The 16351-nt window shown below is 37.5% G+C and overlaps 1 protein-coding gene across 2 annotated transcripts in view; it reads left to right on the top strand.

Annotated features, from left to right (window-relative positions):
• Window positions 1-8784, top strand: part of LOC120860199 (coiled-coil domain-containing protein 171) — a 334015-nt gene extending 325231 nt beyond the window's left edge. For both annotated transcript variants that reach the window (XM_040235975.1, XM_040235974.1), the window contains one exon: window positions 6376-8784. In XM_040235975.1, the coding sequence (XP_040091909.1) occupies window positions 6376-6597 (222 nt within the window). In that variant the 3' untranslated portion in view covers window positions 6598-8784. The remainder of the gene's footprint in view (window positions 1-6375) is intronic.
• Window positions 8785-16351: the final 7567 nt, after the last annotated feature.

The raw sequence follows: 16351 nt of genomic DNA, 5'->3' as shown, positions 1-16351 counted from the left end.
ATGGAACATCTTATTTCCTGACTCACAAGTCCATGTAAGGTGAAGTGAAGTGAAAATCACTCAGTCATGTCTGTGTCCGACTTTGCGACCCCATGGACGGAATTCTCTAGGCCAGAATACTGGAGTAGATAGCCTGTCCCTTCTCCAGCAGATCTTCCCGACCCAGGAATTGAACTGGGGTCTCCTGCATTGCAGATGGATTCCTTACCAATTGAGGTATCAGGGAAGCCTCAAGCCTATGTAATAATCTGCAAGTCCATGTAAGCAGATTATAGAGTACAAGTGAGGAAATGCTAGACTAGCTGGGTAGGGCAACAGTGTGCTTGTGAACCAGGCTGCAAACAACTGCAGGGTCACGTGGCAAGGAGCATGCTTGTAAGGAAGGCATAATCCAATTAATCTACCACATTAACCAAGTCGTTGAGGCTGAAACTGAACCAGACTGACTTAAGAACTCTGGCTTTCGAACGAATGTGAACCGTCTGCTTGAGGAGTAAATTGCTGTGATGTGAATCGAGTTGGTTATTAGTATCTTCTACCTCTCTTTTCTGATTTGTTTCTCCCTTTATGATTGCCCTTCCTTTTTAATCTCTAAGTGTCTAAACTTCTCAGATCGTGTTCTCTCTCTCTCTGGAGACTGTTTTACAGGGCCCTGCTGACTAACATATCGCCACCTAGCCTATCTTGTTAGTGAACTAAAGATGAAACTGGTCTGTACTAAGGTCGTAATAACTTATGGAGGAAGGAATGTGTAAAATATTTCTACATGTTTGGTATTGGTAACTCAAAGTTATAATTGATGACTCCAAGGAATAAATATTTAATAATGTGCTAGCAGGGGTATATATATATCTATATTTGTATATGTTTATATACACACATGTATATGTATAGCAAGTATATGTGTGTAGCTATATTTATTAGGTATATGTATATGTGTGTGTGGTTTAATGAATAAACAGATAGATAGACAGATATCTGAGGTGCATAACTAAGCATTCCACAAGAGAAAACTATACATGTAATTATTGTCAAATCTGACTGTATAAACTGTAGTATCCTGTGAGGCCTAATGGCAAAAGTAGAAAATAGGTAAAATTTGGTTAACTAACTTGAAGCATTCAGAAGGAAGAAAATTCTGTGTTCTGATTACTAAGACTCTAGTGATAAGAACGTATTAGGAGCTAAAGTAGAAATGGCAAGGGAGCCTCTTCATAAGGCCCTCTTGTGGGTACTTTGATTCCTTCCACAGTTTATGTAGAGCTGCGTACTCTACTTAAAATCAGTCAATAATTTACAGAGCTTAAAACATCATCATGGAGGTCAAAGTAATAAAAAATGTATCACAGAATTTAATTGAATGTAGCTACCTCATCTAAACTATGGCTAATTTTATTATCTATTTGGCTTTTTTAAAGAATCATCTGCAGTATGTATTCCTTCGCCTTAAGAGTGGCCCATCTATATCCTCTCAAAATCTGAAGAATTATGTTTAGGAACTCTGATTTATTCACAAAAGTTAGGTGTTAACCTTATGCCATACATCATCATGGGTTGGAATCATGGTGGACATGTAGAACTTCAGAGCTAGAAAGAGTCCTGTTGTTCAGTTACTAAGTCATATCCAACGCTTTGCAACTCCATGAATTGCAGCACTCCTAGCTTCCCTGTCCTTCACTATCTCCTAGAGCTGGCTCAGACTCATGTCCATTGAGTCAGTAATGCCATCCAACCATCTCATCCTCTCTTGCCCCCTTCTCTTCCTGTCCTCAGTCTTTCCCAGCATTTGGGTTTCTTCCTATGAGTCAGCTCTTTGCACCAGGTGGCCCAAAGTCTTGGAGCTTCAGCTTCAGCATCAGTCCTTCCAATGAATATTCAGGGTTGATTTCCTTTAAGATTGACTGATTTGATCTCCTTGCAGTCTAAGGGACTCTCAAAAGTCTTCTCCTGCACCACAGTTCAAAAGCATCAGTTCTTTGATGCTAGGCCTTCTTTATGGTCCAACTCTCACATCCATACGTGACTACTCTGGACCTTTGTCGGCAAAGTGATGTCCCTGTTTTTTAATACTTTTGTCTACGTTTGTCATAGCTTTTCTTCCAAGGAGCAAACGTCTTTTAATTTCATGGCTGCAGTCATCATCCATCATGATTTTGGAGGCCAAGAAAATAAAATCTGTCACTGTTTCCACTCCCCCCCCAACCTATTTGCTATGAAGTGATCTTAGTTTTTTGGATGTTGCAGTTTAAGAAGTCAGCTTTCTCCCTCTCCCCTTTCACTCTCATCAAGAGGCTCTTCAGTTCCTCTTCACTTTCTGCCATTAGAATGGTATCATCTGCTCTTCATTTTTTTAGGCAAAGGAAGTGAGACCTAGGAGTACTAATTCACTCACCTAAATGACACAGCTGAATTGTAACAGAACTGGGAGGGAAAAAATACAGTCTTCTGATCTCTAGTCCAGTACTCCTTTCACCATACTATTTGCCTGGCATAATATCCTTGCAATACTATTCAGGCTTACTAAATTAAATCACTCCTCATTTTTTATACTACTAGATTCTGGAAGACTTAACTTTATCGTAAATGCTGCACAGGAGACAGATGGCTTAGAGACAGTCATTGTTTTAGAAGCCTTGGTCTGCAAAGTGACTTTGATATATAGACAGTTCAGTCGTTATCTTATTATTACACTAGTGCTATATTTATTTTTGTTGTTAAAAAACACCCTTAGAAAATGGAGATATTAAAGTCTTGAAAAATGGTTAATGGACCTGTCTAATTACTATATTTCATAAGATTTTTAAAATACAGAAATTTAGTAGACACATTTTGTATTGTGAATATATATTTAACTGATGGACTATAACAGCTCAAATAGAATCATTTACAGCTTATTAAGTAAATAAAAGTGCCTCTATAAAGATTCACATGACACCTAGCTTTTATTTCAGGTAGCTAATTTCTTTTTTAAAAATTGCCTAAATTTTGATTTACATGAGAACACCTCAGCAGTTTGATTTACATCAGAACACCTCAGCAGTTTAAAAAGTAGCTTAAATGACCACAGATTTAAAATATAATATCAGATGGTGAATATTAACTTTTAATGGTCTCTGATAAAAAGTTATTTAACTGCCTCTTACTCTCTGTGTTATATTAAAAGTGTTATATTTCTGAATATTATTTACAGCATATTTACTTGTTATTTTAACATCATATTTTCAAATCAAGATCTCACCAGAATTTTTGCTAGTTTGCTTATAAGCTATTAAGTGACTTAAAATCAAATTTTATTGTGTCATGGAAAAGATTATTTTCTAGCGGTGCCTGCAGTATAGCACATGACCTCAGTAACAGAAAAACAATTATTTTCATTTACACAAAAGTAAGTCTGTTTACTTGATGGAGGGTTTGTCTTTCGAGGAGTGCAAATCTTCAAAAAAAATCTCTTCTTTTTTCCCACTAAAAAAATCTTAATTGGGGGATAATTGCTTTACAATATTGTGTTGGTTTTTGCCACACCACAGCATGAATCAGCCATATATATATATGTCCCCTTCCTCTTGAACCTCCTCCGGCTGTCACCCCATCCCACCACTCTAGGTTGTCAAAGAGCACCAGATAGAGATGCAGGCCTAGGGAACAGGCTTGTGGACACAGCAGGGGAAGGAGAGGGTGAGGCAAATTGAGAGAGTAGTCTTGAAACATATGCATTACCATATGTAAGATAGAAAGCCAGTGGGGATTTGCTGTATGATACAGAAATCTCTTCTTTTTAAAGTTGTTTCCCATGTTTAGGATGTATTATTTCTTTAGTGTATCAAATCTGAATCTCAGGTACACAAAAAGTGAGACTCTGGTTTGAAATACCAAAGACATACACAATACCCCATTTCAAGGTTATTTGGTCAAACAATTTATATTAGAAATAAAAAAACGCTTTCAGGCTACATGATGGAAAATAGATATAAGAAAAAGTAAGACTAGAAAAAGTAGAAGAGGCACCCCTTTGTAGAGTTTAAAATCCACTGAATGTATTAAGGGGAAGTGAGCAGTTAAAGACCTTTCCTAAAGATAACCTTCCTCATGTGTAATGTTAGGTCAATGGACTCATAAGAACAGAAAAGGAAATTTCAAGTACAGGATATGGATTTGAGTAAGATATATCTAACAGGAGTGGTTGGTCAGTTTGGCACAGTTATCTTTCTCTAGTCTAAAGCATCAAGGAGATTTTCTCAGAGTAGCTGAGCTTCCTTGGTCTGATTCTGCACATATACAGTTTTCTTAAACCAGAACCTGAAGTATAAAGATGTAACAAGAAACTTGTTGAAGGCTTGCCTGCCAATACTCTTTGATCATAATAAATAGTACGATTGCTCTGAGTTTTATTATGAAGAGAATCACCCCCACCATCTCCTGCTCTTCCGTTGTCCCTCTTACCCCCAGTTCTGGCAGAATCAGTTAGCAGATGGCATTGTAGTCTTTACAGCAGCAAAATCGATCAAGTAATAATGCCGCCAATTCAGACGCAGGGCTAAAAAAAAATCACCAAAGATGGTTCTAGCAGCAGGAAAAGTGCAGGAATCTATACCTCCAGCCTCTGATGTAATGAGATGCCTCTGTTCTGGTTCTGAACTGATCTGGTCACCCATTAAGGTTGTGCAAGTGAAATCTCATCAGCGCTTCTAAGCAGGGTCAACATATGACCTTGGGAGTTCTTTTCTTTCAGCAAGGATAAGCTAAATCCTCTCCTTCATAAAGCCATTTGAGTGGCCATTTTAGGTGGTTTTTTTTTTTTTTTTCCTTTTTCTTTTTAACTTCCAGTAGAAAAAGAGATGATTTCCGTCAGCTGTAGGCTTGCAGTGGAGAATCAAGAAATCAAAAGAACGGAGATCAAAGAAAATTGCTGAACTAGGTGTTAGGTGCAGCCATTGATTTTTCTCCAGTTGTAGTTTTAAAAAAAATCCACAAAAATAGTAACGCATACAACAGTTGAATTTCTAATATGTTTCTGAAGCCAGAGATTGCTTCCTTCACGCTTTCACATGTAGAAATGGTTTTGTATAATATGACATAATAAAGCAGATCCTTAGCATTCATGCTGTTTTGTTGTCAAAACCTTAAGAGAATCTACCAAAAAGATGTTTTGTTATTAAAACCTCTGCAATATAAATGTGTTTTTTAATGGAGACACTTAGGACTAGACTTATTATTTCAGCAACATTTATTTACTGGGAATCTGGAAAATTCTGACATACAATTGATTGCTGTTTTTCTCCTATCTATAAATGCCATAAAGTAGCACCTATCTGCTTTACTAGTAAGACTTCATTTATGTTAAGGGTTAATTACTGTTTACTGCTGTTACTTAAGACTTAAATGTATAGATTCAATAAAATATTAATTATGTTTTTAAGTATTTCACGAGTGTGTGGCTTTCTTAAGTTTGATTTCCAACAGTTTCTGGGTAGCAGTAATGTTTTAAAATATGTGACAAACTGTTTTCATGTTGCATTCCCATATCTTGATATATGGTTTCCAAATGCTTATAATAGAATAGTCGTCATTAAAACAGGGTGGTGGCAGTATTATTAAAGGTAAAGACAAATAGTTCATTTAATTGGCATTTTATATGTTGGTATGCTATTTTCTATAGGGTGCAAGGATTGACTTGTTTTTCTTTGTGCTGTATCGTTCAATTAAATAAGTCAGGCTGATAACTTAAACACACAAATATTCATAGTTATGAATTTTCTAAGCGGTCTAATCTCCCAATTATATAGCATATATTATAGAGGGCTTCCCAGGTGAACTTGGTGGTAAAGAATCTGCCTGCCAATGCAGGAGAAGCAGGTTCAATTCCTGGATCAGAAAGATCCCCTGGAGGAGGAAATGGCACCCCACTCCAGTGTTCTTGCCTGGAGAATCCCCTGGACAGAGGAGCCTGGTGGGCTACAGTCCACAGGGTCGCAGAGAGTCAGACACGACTGAACGACTCAGCACACACACACATAGAGCATAATGAAATAAACATTATTATTAGAATTGGTTTCTGTAATTTGCCAGTGGATGGAAGAAGAGGCAAAAATGCCTGATTGTACTGACTTTTTGATTCAATAACTTGATAAAAGTTTTCTACAAAGTTTTAGTGTTTAGCCCAATTCCTGATGTCCTGGCAAGTTTATGATGTAGAACAAATGAGGTTCTATCACAACTTGGAAAATAATTTAATATTTATGTATTATCATATAGGTTATTTAAATTGCTGTTTCCACCCCATTTCATATTATGATTCTTAGTCCGCTTCTCTGTTTATGGGTTTAGACTCTGAGTTTTCAGTTCTGTGTTTATTGTTCTCTTCTTTTTGTATCATAGACAGGATCACGGGACCATTCAAATCTCTCCATTCCTTCAAGAGCTGCTCTTCCTGCTGACACAATTGATGTTGGGGATTTTTTGCCATTGAAAGCTGAACTTGACACAACTTACACTTTCCTAAAGGAAACACTTATAAATCCTGCGCCCCTGGCATCATCTCAATCGTCTCCAGTGACAGTGTCTGCTACTGCCAAGCGACCAGCTCAGATTGGATTATGACTTTATGAAATAAAAAGCATGCAGGAAGAGTTAACAGTACAATTAAAATTGTTGTGATGGGGGATTTTCTTATCAGTCGAATTTTGTTTCAGCTCAAGTGGCCATGGGTTTTTAAAAATTGTGTAATATCTTGATGTGTTCAGGTATCTATGTCTCCTCGAATAATGAAATAACCAACTTTTTTCCCCTCCAAGTTTTATTTATTATCACAGTTACTCATTTTTATGTAACATATTTTTAAATGTTAAAGAATGACACATTTTAGGTAATTTCCTTCAGACTTAAAAAAATCAATAAGCCATTTTAGTCTCTATCTATCAAAGTTGTTTCATACTTGTCTATTTTAAAGCAGGACTGCAATACTTTAATAGGATTGAGAGAGCTATTTGAAATGTATGCCAATGATTCCTGTCATTTCATGGCAGCCCTGCCATGGTTCACTGAGCCCCCTCTTCTCTCTTGTCAGCTCAACTGAAGACAAGCATTTAGTTGCAAACTTTAAGCAGGTTGTGCAAAACAGAAATGATGTGACTGCTTCTCCTCCTGCACAATAATGTCACTCCTGGTCAATGTGAGAAGGTCAGGTTGCTCCTTGTAAAGCTACATGATACCACTTGCCCATTTGAACAAGTTAAGTTAACTGCTGCATCTGGTCCCTGCAGGCATTGAAAACGCCTCCTTTTTAGCAAGCCTGCTTTTGATAAGAAAGTCGAGCACTTGTGCTGGGAAGATGTCTGTGGTGCTTTTAGGCACTTTTTAAGGACAGTTCCCACACCAGTACAGCACGTAACATATTTAGAATAAGCTGAAAAACTTCAAGGTAATGGCTGTTTTGACCTTCAAAATAGACTTCTTTTTTGTTTGTGTGGTTGGTAGGACCCAAGAGTGACGCCCATCTTTGATGCTGACAGAATTTAAAACAAGGCCATTGCCCTGCATTTTCTGCCTTGTAGCACACAAAAGTAAAATTGTATGTCAGGCCGAGATGTCGGGGAGCTGACAAGATGCCCCAGTGACATTTCAGCTAGAAAGAGCAAGTGTCTTGCAACCAAGTGGTCAAATATCAAATAATAGGTCAAGCAAGAAGGAGCTGAGTTCTAACCACAAAGAGGTTTCTGGGAACTTACTTGACAAGCTTTTGGGTGCTTTGTGGCTTGACAAAGTGATGTTCTGTTGGGTATCGCTAGACAGACTGTTCTTTATCGCCTTCAGAAGATCAGACATTGACATTGATTAAACTCTTTAACCCTTAAAGGTGAAATCCTTGCAGTTTGCATCATAGTAAGTGAAGAACAAAAGGCTATTTGTAATACGTTATTTGTTTTTGTTTTAATCATTTAACTCCCCAGTGATATTAACTTCTGATGTGAGCTGTACTTTCTGATGAAGAGTTTTGATACAAAAATCCATATTTTATATTATGTTTCATTATAGATACATTAGAAAACAACAGTATGTATTATGGAATCTATATTGTCTTAACTTTACAGTGACATTTGATTCAAATATACCCAGTTTTTAAGAATTTATTAATTGGCCTTGGTAAATAAAATTGGTGTTCTATTTACTTATTAGCCAAATCAACCAAGTGATTTACACCATCTGAGATAACACAGCACTATTACTGTCATACTGTGTATTCTCATAGTACTGGGCCAATATAATAAGCTTTATATAAATCTTTAGAAAGCTATTTCTATGAAGTAAAATAACATCTTTAACCAAATTTCTCTTAATTTTTTCCTTGGAGTTCTTTTTATTAACCATTCTGGGTTTTGAATATTAAAGAACATGCCCTGTGTAATGTAATATAACATGTATGAAATTCAACTTGCAAATTTATTATAACACAGAAAATGCTGTTGTTTTTATATAGATCATAGAATAATTTCTGCATGTTTCAAAGTACTTTCTTTTGCCATTCCATATAGTAATTAAGATATTGGCAATATAGGTATCAAATATGGTTCATATGACATCACTGAGCTTCCAAAAACAATGTCACCTTACATCACATATATGTCTGGTGTGTGTGTGTTTGTGTTAAATCTGTTTCCATATCCTAGTAATTAAAGGGGAAGGAGCACCTTTGTAAATTTTGCCTTGGACAGACCTTGGTCTTCTCGCCTTAATTTTACAGTCTGTTAATGGGATAACACCAGAAATAAATGTATATGTCTCTCCATTTATGTGAGTATCTGATTTTATAGATAAACTTTATATAATTAATTCTGAACTATAAATTCAAAAAGATTATTAAATCAAATCAAAGCATGTCACATTTGTATCCAACTAGATGCTAAAGGCCATAGAGACTGAAGGATGAGCCTTCTGAGCAATCATTAGTATTCACTACCAAATATAGTAATTTTTATACCATATGCTTTTTTCCCCAGAAGTCAGGCCCAGCAGGAGGAGAAGATTTAATGACATATCCTATGGAGATCTGAGAAACTCTAGACTGCTTCCGAGCACCTCAGTGACCAATCGCTGCATATTTGAGATCTGTGTTGTGTTGACGAGGATGGTTGCTCTATCAGCTTCTTTACTTCCTTAAGAATGATGTATAAAGTAGACTTTTCTCAGGAGGACAACTTCAAATATTTTTTGAAGGGAAGAGAATTTTTACTTTACCCTTTAGTATGTAGATTTTCTTACCTTCTGTGATCTAGAAAAATACTGTATCGTCCATCACCATCAAAGGGATTCTTAAAGTTATTGTTTTGGCACCTAAATCATGCTTACTTATTGAGAATTTTTGCCAGCATGTTTAACATAAACATTTTAGACTGATGTAATAAGAATGCAAAGAGGTGTACGAAATTGAGAGAATTGCCAGAAAGTGAAAGTTGCTCAGTTGTGTCCGACTCTTTGTTACCCCATGGACTACAGTCCATGGAATTCTCCAGGCCAGAATACATGAGTAGGTAGCCTTTCCCTTCTCCAGGGGATCTTCCCAACCCAGGAATCGAACTGGGGTCTCCTGCATTGCAGGCGGATTCTTTACCAACTCAGTTATCAGGGAAGCCAATTCAGATAACTGCCAATTCAGTAATGATTTAAAGACAATGGTAAATAGCCTCTTAAATAGTAGAATGATAACTTTACCAAAATGTCTAACTTTACTAAACTTGGCAACACTATTTATTTCACATTTATAATATCTGTTATCAAGTGCTCATGAGAGCATTACTATTTTCATGTTACTTTATTTACCAGTTAGAGGTGATTTCCATGGCAATCCAGTAGTTAAGATTCTGCACTTCCACTGCAGGAGGTGTGAGTTTGATCCTTGGTTAGGGAGCTAAGATCCCCCAGCATGTGGCACTGCCCCCCCCAAAAAGTATATTTACAAGTTATATCTGAATTCATTCTATCAGTTCAGTCGCTCAGTCGTGTCCGACTCTTTGCAACCCCATGAATTGCAGCACGCCAGGCCTCCCTGTCCATCACCAATTCCTGGAGTTCACTCAGACTCACGTCCATCGAGTCCGTGATGCCATCCAGCCATCTCATCCTCGGTCGTCCCCTTCTCCTCCTCATTCTATAGACAATACTAAACAATGGTAAATCGATCTTATTTTACTATGCACTTTTTATACACTACCTTTTTAATATAAAAAGTGGAAAGTAACTGGTATTTGTTGAGCAACCATTCTATGCCAGCTATTATAGCAAAACTCTAATGTTCTCACATATAAACCTCTTGGGTATTTCCATTACCATCTTATAGATGAATAACTGAGCATCTAAAATGTTAAGCATTTGACTACCTAAGATCACACAGAACCTAGTAATTACTAAGTCCAGAGCTATAACTCCAAAGCCCACATTACTTCTACTTTGCCAGGCCTGACTTCAAGAAATAATTAGCAGTTTTTAAAGAGGATGAAATTTTTTTTTTTAATTTCATGATTAGTTAGGAATAATTTTCAGAAATGTGTTTTGGTATGAAATCTAGATCATTTATCCATTGATTGGATAAAACACACCCCTCCCTATGTATGACTAGTAATGTGAAGAAGAGTAACATTTATCCTTACCTTTCAAAGGACCCAGTTCAGTGCAGTTCAGTCACTCAGTCATGTCTGACTCTTTGCGACCCCATGAATTGGAGCATGCCAGGCCTCCCTGTCCATCACCAACTCCCGGAGTTCACTCAGACTCACGTCCATCGAGTCAGTCATGCCATCCAGCCATCTCATCTTCGGTCGTCCCCTTCTCCTCCTGCCCCCAATCCCTCCCAGCATCAGTCTTTTCCAATCAGTCAACTCTTTGCATGAGGTGGCCAAAGTACTGGAGTTTCAGCTTCAGCATCATTCCTTCCAAAGAAATCCCAGGGCTGATCGCCTTCAGAATGGACTGGTTGGATCTCCTTGCAGTCCAAGGGACTCTCAAAAGTCTTCTCCAACACCACAGTTCAAAAGCATCAATTCTTCAGCACTCAGCCTTCTTCACAGTCCAACTCTCACATCCATACATGACCACTGGAAAAACCATAGTCTTGACTAGATGGACCTTTGTTGGCAAAGTGATGTGTCTGCTTTTCAATATGCTATCTAGGTTGGTCATAACTTTTCTTCCAAGGAGTAAGTGTCTTTTAATTTCATGGCTGCAGTCACCATCTGCAGTGATTTTGGAGCCCAAAAAATAAAGTCTGACACTGTTTCCACTGTTACCCCATCTATTTCCCATGAAGTGATGGGACCAGATGCCATGATCTTCGTTTTCTGAATGTTGAGCTTTAAGCCAACTTTTTCACTCTCCTCTTTCACTTTCATCAAGAGGCTTTTTAGTTCCTCCTCACTTTCTGCCGTGAGGGTGGTGTCATCTGCATGTCTGAGGTTATTGATATTTCTCCCGGCAATCTTGGTTCCAGCTTGTGTTTCTTCCAGGCCAGCGTTTCTCATGATGTACTCTGCATATAAGTTCAATAAGCAAGGTGACAATATACAGCCTTGATGCACTCCTTTTCCTATTTGGAACCAGTCTGTTGTTCTATGTCCAGTTCTGACTGTTGCTTCCTGACCTGCATACAGGTTTCTCAAGAGGCAGGTCAGGTGCTCTGGTATTCCTATCTCTTGAAGAATTTTCCACAGTTTATTGTGATCCACACAGTCAAGGGCTTTGGCATAGTCAGTAAAGCAAAAATAGATGTTTTTCTGGAACTCTCTTGCTTTTTCCATGATCCAGTGGATGTTGGCAATTTGATCTCTGGTTCCTCTGCCTTTTCTAAAACCAGCTTGAACATCAGGAAGTTCATGGTTCACATATTGTTGAAGCCTGGCTTGGAGAATTTTGAGCATTACTTTACTAGCATGTGAGATGAGTGCAATTGTGCGGTAGTCTGAGCATTCTTTGGCATTGCCTTTCTTTGGGATTGGAATGAAAACTGACCTTTTCCAGTCCTGTGGCCACTGCTGAGTTTTCCAAATTTGCTGACATATTGAGTGTAGCACTTTCACAGCATCATCTTTCAGTATTTGAAATAGCTCAACTGGAATTCCATCACTCCAATAGCTTTGTTCATAGTGATGCTTTCTAAGGCCCACTTGACTTCACATTCCAGGATGTCTGGCTCTAGGTGAGTGATCACACACACCATCGTGATTATCTGGGTCGTGAAGCACCATTTATTTTGTTTCCCAGTGTCTCTAAATTGGGCTCAGAGACTGCACAAATGCTCTGGACAGACCCTCAGTTGAAAGCTATTGATGGTAAGCCAGCCTGACCAAGCTGTAACTTCCCAATGGAAAATAATGGCATATGCTGAATAAAGCTGATCAAGAAAGCATTAACTTGTATATCTCCTAGGATGGAGATGGAGCTTTTAAAAGATGTTTTTTGAACTGATGTCATAGACTGAATAATGACCCCAAAGATATCCCTGTCTAATCCCTGGAACCATAATTTACATGGTAACAGGGACTTTGTGGGTATGATTAAGTTAAGGATCTTGAGATGGGGAGATAATCCTGGATAAGCTGGGTAATGCAGTCACAAATGTCCTTGTGGGAGAGCGAGGCAGAAGTTGATTTGACTACAGAGAGGAAAAGATGATATGATAATGGAAGCAGAGATTCAGGGGATGCCCTTCTAAGGTGAAGGATGTGACTGTGGGCTGAGGATACAGGTGCTGCTAGAAGCTAATATAGGCCAAGAAACAGACTTACCTGTCAAGGGTCTAGAAAGGTAAGAGAGTAAACTCGTGTTGTTTTAAGCCACAGTTGTAGCCCACCAGGCTCCTCTGTCCATAGAATTCTCCAGGCAAGAATACTGGAGTGGGTAGCCATTCCCTTCCCCAGGGGATCTTCCTGACCCAGAAATCAAGCCTGGGTCTCATGCATTGCAGGAGGATTCTTTACTGTCTGAGCCATTAGGGAAGCCTTTTAAGCCACAAATTTGTAGTAATTTGTTATAGCAGCCATGGGAAACTAAAACAACCAGTAAACTTTAATGTTTTTTGAAAAGATTCATGCATTGATCTTTTAATATTTTCTAACAAAAATAATTTCTTCTTTTAAACTATTCTGATCAGTTGCTTTCACAATTGAAATTCACATATTTTTAGGTTTCCATTTTATATTCCTGGCTTCTGAATACAATAAACAGTGATTGTCTAGCTGGGACATTTAGTCACTTTTCTATTGCCATCATTTTTGATAGTTTTTAAATTAACTTGTGACTTCAGTATGTATTTTAATGTTCATAGCTTTAAAAAGGTATCATGCTTTAAAAAGGTATGAGGGTCTATTGTTTTAATTTGGTTCCCTTTTTGTTGGCATATTTCTATAGCTTTTTTACAAAAGAAATTCAAACTTGAAAACTTTATCTTAATTGTAGCTTAAAATAATGATTCAGAATTTATAAATCATATCTTAAATACATCAGAGCATTTTTTCTTTACTGTTTACCCATGAGTTCAACATATATCCCTAGTCATTTATCCATTTTTAAAATTACAATTGAAGTGAAAAAAACTTTAATAATTTCCACACAATGAAATCTTCAAAAAATTTTATTGTATAATATTTGAGTATATTTTGTCTTCACTTTGTTAAAATCAAGTAGTTTTAAAAAATGGTATCGTTTGGTGAGAACAACTTGAAATGATTATGTTCAATATAATGAAACCTAAACTACTGAAGGCTTAAGCCTAGAGTGTTAAATATTTCAAATACAGCAAAAACAAGCAAACAAAAAAACCACCTCTGGTTTTGTAAGGAACACATCCATCCCTCCTGGTTAAGTGAGACATAAATATGTGCATTTTATGTATTGGTGGAAGAGCTCCATCTTTTCTCAAGAACCTTGGCAGTTGTATAACGTCTCTTTTCTGGCCATGGAATGTGTTGATTGGCACAGTCAGGGTATCAGATGTCCTATGAGTTCATACCTTGGGTGCTTTCATATTTTCTCTGAACTATTCCCTGCATGAGCCTTTCTGGTTTGTTTGTTTTAAATCAAGCTGACTCACAAACAAGTCTTCCAAACTGTGTCTTCTGTGCAAATTAAATTTCCATTGACATCTCAGATGGAAAATTTGTTCTTAATCTTTGCAGTAGTGAGATCTAATTGATACTGCATGCTGTCAGTGGTAAAATATCTGGATACAGTGCTAGAAGGAGATAAAACAGAGTTCTGCTCTTTCCTCTAAATCACCTTGTGTGTGGGTTTGTTAGACGGTTAGGCATAGGTTTTCAAAGCACTGACCTTAATGCTAGTCATGCAGCAGAAGCCCCACATAGGTTTTGAAAACTACTGGGTTAATGTTATCTGAAAACAGGTTTTATTTTTGTGGTTTAATTGAGTCATGCTTCATTGTCTTTTATTGCATGTTAATGCCAATGAAGTGCTGATTGTTGACAGAGTCCTCCCAGCGAAGCGGCTCCAGCAACGTTGAGCTGCTCTAGGAAACTCTGTAAAATAAAAAGTCTTATTTAGATCTGTAGAAGACTCCACTGACAGGTTAAGCGCTATCAGATATTCATAAATATTCACTAATGACAAGAATATAAGGGGAGCTACCTTTTCTCAACAGATTCCTTCTGTTTGGGGGTATTTATATAAGGGGGAAATCTTAAATGCAATCCAGAGTAAATGGAATCATACTGAATGCCTAATAGCACCATGTAAAAATAAATATGAAATATAGACTAGGATAGCTAATTTTTGCCTTTTTTCTTCCAGCAATGGTCAAAATGTATTTTTTTCTTTCATTTTTCTAAGCTCACCTCTGAACTAAAAGTGAGATGCTGTCCCAGTAAAACTGCATAGAAAGCTATAGCACCTGAACACTCCAACTCATTGTGAGTCCTTTCATGGTTCAAGAAGCACATCTTGTAGTCACAGTTAAGTTTTCTTCTGGACTGGAGAGTAATAATTCCTAAGTATATATTGTGAAGACTAGAGAGAGATTCCTATGAAGCAGAATTCACATTCACAGTCAGAATTAAAGTCATGCTTTCAGGTAATTAATGGTGGTGACCATCCATAACATCATCTATAGGAAATGACAAACCACTCCAGTATTCTTGCTGGGACAAACCCAGCAAGAGTTTGTGGACAGAGGAGCCTGGCAGGCTACAGACCATGGGATCGAAAAGAGTCGGACACGGCTGAGCAGACACACACCACACTGTACCAGTCTCTTCAACAAATGTTACTGAGAAAAACGGACAGTTAGCATAGAAGAATGAAACTGGGCCTCTATCTTACACCATATACAAAAACAAATTAAAAAGGGTTAGACTTGAATGTAAGGCCGGAAGCCGTGAAACTCCTAGAAGAAGACAGAGGCGGTATACACTCTTTGATATCGGTATTAGCAATACTTTCTGGTCCTGTCTGCTCATACCAGGGTAACAAAGGCAAAAACAAACAAATGGGACTGTATCAAAGTAAAAGTTTTTTTGCACAGTGAAGAAAACTGTCAACAAACAAAAAGCCAATGGACTGAAACAAGATATTTACAAATTATGTATCTGAGAAAGGTTATATTCAGTATGTAAAAACAACTTACACAGCTTATTATCATAAAAATAACTTGGTTAAAAATGGGCATAGGAGCTAAACGAACATTTTCCAGGGAAGACGTAAAGACACATGAAAAGATGCTCAGTATCACCTATCATCAGGGAAAAGCAAATTGTCTATTTATTATTGAGTCGTAAGAGTTCATATATTCTGGATACAAGTTCCTTCTATATGTTTTGCAAATATTTTCTCCCATTTTTGTGGGTTGTCTTTTTACTTATTTAATAGTCCCTGCCTCTTGAGAAATCTGTATGCAGGTCAGGAAGAACAGTTAGAACTGGACATAGAACAACAGACTGGTTCCAAATAGGAAAAGGAGTACGTCAAGGCTGTATATTGTCACCCTGCTTATGTAACTTATATGCAGAGTATATCATGAGAAACACTGGGCTGGATGAAGCACAAGCTGGAATCAAGATTGTCAGGAGAAATACCAATAACCTCAGATATGCAGATGACACCACCCTTATGGCAGAAAGTGAAGAAGAACTAAAGAGCCTCTTGATGAAACTGAAAGAGGAGAGTGAAAATATTGGCTTAAAGTTCAACATTCAGAAAACTAAAATCGTGGAATCTGGTCCCATCACTTCATGGCAGATAGATGAGAAAACAATGGAAACAGTGGCTAACTTAATTTGGGGAGGCTCCAAAATCACTGCAGATAGTGACTGCAGCCATGAAATTAAAAGGCACTTAGTCCTTGGAAGGAAAGTTATGA

Source organism: Oryx dammah, unplaced genomic scaffold (genome assembly GCF_014754425.2).
Source record: "Oryx dammah isolate SB20612 unplaced genomic scaffold, SCBI_Odam_1.1 HiC_scaffold_11050, whole genome shotgun sequence".
NCBI lineage: Eukaryota > Metazoa > Chordata > Mammalia > Artiodactyla > Bovidae > Oryx > Oryx dammah.
Note: the sequence above shows the minus strand (reverse complement) of the source record. Positions and strands in the feature narration are given on the sequence as shown.